Source organism: Arachis stenosperma, chromosome 10, assembly GCF_014773155.1.
Source record: "Arachis stenosperma cultivar V10309 chromosome 10, arast.V10309.gnm1.PFL2, whole genome shotgun sequence".
Taxonomy (NCBI): domain Eukaryota; kingdom Viridiplantae; phylum Streptophyta; class Magnoliopsida; order Fabales; family Fabaceae; genus Arachis; species Arachis stenosperma.
The window spans coordinates 124,765,556-124,771,460 of NC_080386.1; the positions used below are offsets into that span (position 1 = coordinate 124,765,556).

At 27.4% G+C, this 5,905-nt stretch overlaps 1 protein-coding gene across 1 annotated transcript; it reads left to right on the forward strand.

Moving 5' to 3' along the window:
• The first annotated feature begins 356 nt into the window (after positions 1-356).
• LOC130956297 (uncharacterized) lies at positions 357-3,842 on the forward strand. Its single transcript, XM_057883338.1, has 5 exons — positions 357-671; positions 844-893; positions 2,474-2,597; positions 2,769-2,876; positions 3,125-3,842. The coding sequence occupies exons 1-5, from the start codon at positions 488-490 to the stop codon at positions 3,772-3,774; spliced, it is 1,116 nt and encodes a 371-aa protein (XP_057739321.1). The 5' UTR covers positions 357-487; the 3' UTR covers positions 3,775-3,842.
• Positions 3,843-5,905: the final 2,063 nt, after the last annotated feature.

Below are 5,905 nucleotides of genomic sequence, written 5' to 3' on the forward strand. Positions count from 1 at the left end.
TTTGATTATAATATTTTATTAGATGCATTTTAAAAAGTTAAATTCAATCATAAAATAATCTGAAATAAATTAGGTTATTAATGAATTGAGTCAATTCGATATATAATTTTATAAATTTTATGTAATAAATTAATAAAATATAATATTTATATCAAACTGAATTATTTTAAAACAAAAATAAAATTATATAATATAAAAATATTACTATTATAAAATAGATATTTTAGTTATAAAATATAATTTCGACCTAAATTCAATTTACCCGTAATATAACTCAAAAATATACTTGGGATTCAGACATAGGTATATAAAAAGGCCACGGCCTATTACAACTGATGAATAAGTCTGAAAGCCACGCACAATTTACATTGACCAATTTGTCCTTCTTCCTTACTTCAATGTTCTTCTTTTGCTAGTTATATCCTTCTCTATAGCCCATTATTATTATTGTAATTATTATCAGTCTGAATATAACATTAATAGGAAAATGAGCAAGTTCTTAGTGATATTATATGTTGTATGGTTAGCTGCTTCTGGGTTTGTTAATGGATCTATCATCAAGAAGGAGAAAGACCAAATTAGGGTCTTTGAATTAAAGAAGGGTGACCTTACTTTGAAGGTCACTAACTGGGGTGCCACACTTGTTTCCTTAGTACTCCCCGACAAATATGGTACATATATATGCTTCAATCTCTCTTCAGTGTGTGTGTGTGTTAGTTTTCACTTTTCATCTTCAAAAGAACTATAATTAAATCTTCCAGGTTTCTATGTGTTGCTTCGTTATTTTTTCAAAAGCCTTTCACTAACTTCATTTTTCTTTTCCTGCAATGTTGTTTGTTTTAGGAAAGTTGGGAGACATTCTTCTTGGATATGATTCTCCCGAGGCATACACTGTAAGCCTATTGTTTTAATAAATTATTTCTTTAATTATCAACAAAAATATTATCTTTACGTAAAAATTTAACTACTAAATTATTTATATATATATAAATATATATTAACATGCATATTTTTAATATTTTTATATATTTTAATATGTATTTATACAAATAATTAATTTAGTAGTTAATTATATATTATGCTTGTTTGTGAAAATATGTTTTATTTTTTTAATATTTTTATTTTATTAAGACTTTATATAAAAATTAAAAATAATAAAAATGAAATTTCATTATTTTTATGAAATTATTAATATAAATAGCAGTGAAAGTATGTTTTCACTAAAGTTTGATATTTTGTTTAGAATTTTTTTTATTTATCTTATGTTATTATTTTTTTTAGATTCACGAATACTAAAATCAAATTCTAAATTTTTTAGATATAAAATTTTAATATCATATCATATTCCTACTTCTTCTAAAGTTTTAAATTTATAAAAAAAAATAAAATAAAAGATTATATCTCTAACCATTTTCAATAAAAGTTTGAGATTGTTTTGCTTTTAATAAACTAAAATATCTAGAGTTAATGAAATATAAACACAACATGCATAATTATTTTTAAAGGAGTTACCACATATACTAAATTATTATAAAATATTTAAATCGTTGAATTTTTAATTGATAATTCATTGTTGTATTTTTTCTCTCTAAATTGGAGAAGCCCAATGATGAATCGAACTGTATTATATTCATCTATTGACAGCAAAATAATTTGGACTGTGACTAAACACAAACACAAACATGTGATAGCTAACATTTGTACTGTATAGTTTACCACTTGTCACACTTATTAGCTTTGTCGCTAGCTTACTTCTCTTGTCATCACATGCTCTGTTACTCCATAAAATAATTCGTTGACAACCAACCCCATGTATAGTTGCATTATATATATAACTAGCATATTAATTTTTTTATTTATTAGTTAAACGTGTAGAATAAAAATGATAAATTAGTTGTTAAAATAATAAACATCTTATATTCTAACTAAAAAATTATTGGATTTAGGTCATCAAGATATCTTAGAATTAAATCTTAAAAATATATGATGATTGATGAATAGTTTTAGTTAAAAAAATGATAGAAGATCAATACTTTTAATGAAAAAAATAGAAAATTGGCTAAATTAAAGTTGATTCATAAAATTACTTTCACTATGTTCACCTAAAATTTCTCTTATATTAAAGGAAGGAAACCAAAAGAAAAATCCATAAAAAAAAACCTGACAATAACAAAAAAACAGACATTTTCACAGCTGTACCGGGAAATGATTACTGGCAAATACTTTCATGTGGTACAATAATTGCATGCAATGTACTATTTTGTTCCAAAAACAATAAAAGAAGATAGAATATAATGTATATTAATTAAAATCAATGGTTAAAATTATTTTTTTTTACGGTATATATAAACAACGTTTCTCTCATTTGTAAATTAAAGTAAGATTCACCACTACATGATTGAATAAATAATTCGATATATATCATTAAAGCATTTTTATGTACAAAATCAATAACTATATGTTTAATTTGCAGAACGATACAACATATTTTGGAGTTACTATTGGCAGGGTTGCTAACAGAATTGGAGGAGCTCAGTTTACATTAAATGAAATCCATTACAAATTAATTGCTAATGAAGGAAACAATACACTTCATGGTACATATATACTAGTGCTAGTACTACATATGTCTACTTTATTCCCCTAATTTGAAAACATATAATTCTAATTTAATTAATTTCTATTACTGCTAATAACAAGATCTGATGAAGAAATTAAACATGTCACATATAAAGACTCATAATTGTGCTTGTCCTCAACTTAATTAGGTGGACCTAGAGGATTTAGTGATGTGCTTTGGAAAGTGATAAAGTATCAAAGAGACGGTGATAGACCCATAATCAAATTCAGCTACCACAGTTTTGATGGTGAAGAAGGTAATAAACCGAATGTTTTTCACTTGAATCATTATATAATAGTGTTAATATTTAAACTTTTATGAGTATTGTTAATTTTGGTGTACAATTGAATATGTCTTTCTCTGTAAATATGACTTAAGAATCGTCAAATAGTTTATTATGTTTACTAATTAATATAATATCTTAGTAATTATTTTCGGCGCAAAGACATCTTCATCCGATATTGATAAAATTTATAATGAGAATATTGAAAATTTGTGTTTTAGGATTTCCGGGTGACCTATTGGTAACAGTGAGCTACATCCTAAGTGAAGAATGGAGTTTGAGCATAGTCATGAAAGCAAGAGCCTTAAACAAAGCAACACCAGTGAGCCTGGTTAACCATGCATATTGGAACCTAGGAAACCACAACAGCGGCAACATCCTTAACCAAGTTGTTCAAATCTTCGGATCCAAATTCACACCGGTCGATGACAACCTCATTCCCACTGGAAACTTCTCGTCCGTCCAAGGAACCCCATACGATTTCCTTAAGCCACAAGTTGTTGGCTCTAGGATTGACCAGTTATCCAAGACCAATGGCTATGACATAAATTATGTTCTTGACAATGACGAGGATGAGATTAGGGTTGCGGCTATTGTCACGGATAAGAGGTCAGGGAGAGTGATGAAGATTGCGACAAATCAACCGGGATTGCAATTCTACACTGCGAATTCCGTGAAGAATGAGAAGGGGAAAGACGGGTTTGTGTATCAGCCACGATCGGCGTTGTGTTTGGAGACTCAAGCGTTCCCTGACTCCGTCAACCATCCCAATTTTCCATCAACTATTGTCACGCCGGAAAAGCCTTACAACCATCTTCTCTTCTTCAAATTCTCCACTACCCATGCTCCACCTGGTTTTTCAGAGTCATAATAACAACTTCAATTTGTTATTAACTTATTATGAATTTTTATAATAATAAGAGGTTGCGTTCTTAACTACTTTTTGATTATTACTATTTGCATAACTCTTTGATGCGGGACTTAATCAGTTAGAATCCGTGAATGCGCTACTTTACCTATTATTTTTTGAAGGGTAAAGTATTAAATTGGTCCCTATGTTTTAACGTTCTGTTTTTATCCTTAAATTTTAAAGTATCCTATTTGAATCTTAAAAAGTTTCATTTAGCATCAATTTAGTCCTACAGTGAAGTTAAAGTTAAATAATTAACGGAATATCCTACATAATAACAGTACAAGAACAAAATCGATAATCTGGAGAATAAATACAAACTCCAAAGGCACAAAATCAATCCATGATGCATCAATACGTTTATTTATCATTCTCTTTAGTTCTATAGAAAATATTTTATTTATATTATAAGAAAAATAATAAATAAATGTATTGATGTATCAACGGTTGATTTTGTACTTCTGAAGCTTGTACTTGTTCTTCAGATTATCAATTTTGTTTTTGTACTATTGTTATGTAGGAGATTCCGTTAATTATTTAAATTTGACCTCATTGCGGGACTAAATTGATGTTAAATGAAACTTTTTTGGATTCAAATAGGACACTTTGAACCTTAAAGACTAAAACAGAATTACGCTCAAACATAGGGACGAATTTAGTACTTTACCCCTTTTTAAAAAAAATGCTATCTGTAGATTAAAATTATCTATTAATATATTTATATATAAATATGTATATTATTTAATTTATTTTTAATATATATTTATATTGTATATTAATAATTAATTTTAACATATATTTAATATGATTGATTTTTAAATTGCATATTCTACTTTACTAATGTCACAGCTTTGTCTTATATAATATACTAGCAATCAAAAATATATTATGTAAATATTATAAAACAATTACTATATATTTGTATATTAATATATATTACTTAAGTTTTTTAAATATATATTTTATAGATATAACTAATTTAATTACTGATATTTAATATATACATATTATAATTGTATTCTGTACTGGTAGCCCTGTTTTATTTTTTTTCATTCAATGTCTTTTAATTAAAATATAAGGTAAGATATATGTCATTTTGATTAATTTTATGATTATTATATTTAATAAATTATTTTACTTGTTAGTACACTAAGTATATAAAAGCAGACACAATTGTATCTTTTTTAATTTTTTTTCTTTATTTGAATATCAGATGCAGAGTAGTTGTAACTAATTATATAAGAAAATGATAAAATAAAATCTTAAACTTAATTTTGAATCAAAATTAGTTACGTCAGGCTTTATAGCCTTATTATAGGTAGCTTACAAGACTCACTAACTAACACTAGCTGACTCAGCAAGTATAACTAACTTAAGCAGCTCCTTGTAACTAATTTACTAACTGTAACTAATAACTTGTACTCTCTGCAGCTATATATGTATGTATGTGGACTTCTCTTCTTCTACTGAGGGTGTGATCATATTCTCTTTCACGAGTAATGAGAAGAAGAAAGTTGTAGAAGCATGTGGAATGAGGTGAAGTTAGTTAGAAAGCTAGTGACGTGGGACACCAGTTTGTTTCGGTTTGTTACTGTTAGTTAGGTAGTTGTCTCTGCATGCAATTATATGCAGATAGTTTCACGTGTTATATATGTGAAGCTACTATAAATAGCTAGCTTGTAGCTCAATCAAGCACCAAATTCAGTCATAATGAGAGTCACCAATTCTCTCACAAACCATTCTCTATGTTCTCTCTCTCATTCTCTCATTATTGTTACACTACCCCCAAAGTCACCAAAAATTAAATTAATAAATTAAGAGATCCGAATTTTTTCAGTATATAAACCAAGATCCTAAGTCAATTTCTTCTCAGTCATGTATTAATGAGAGCTTTAAACAACTAAACGATTTTGCTTGGCTTCATAAGCTTGGTAGGACAATATTCTAAACAATTTTTTTGGGGTAGAGATAGAAGAAAGAAAAAAGAAAAGGACAAAGAAAGAAAGAAAAAAAAGAAATAGAAAAAACCCAAGCTAAATGATGATCACAAAAGGGTCACCGCTTTCATGGTCACACGCTCTCGAACCTCATC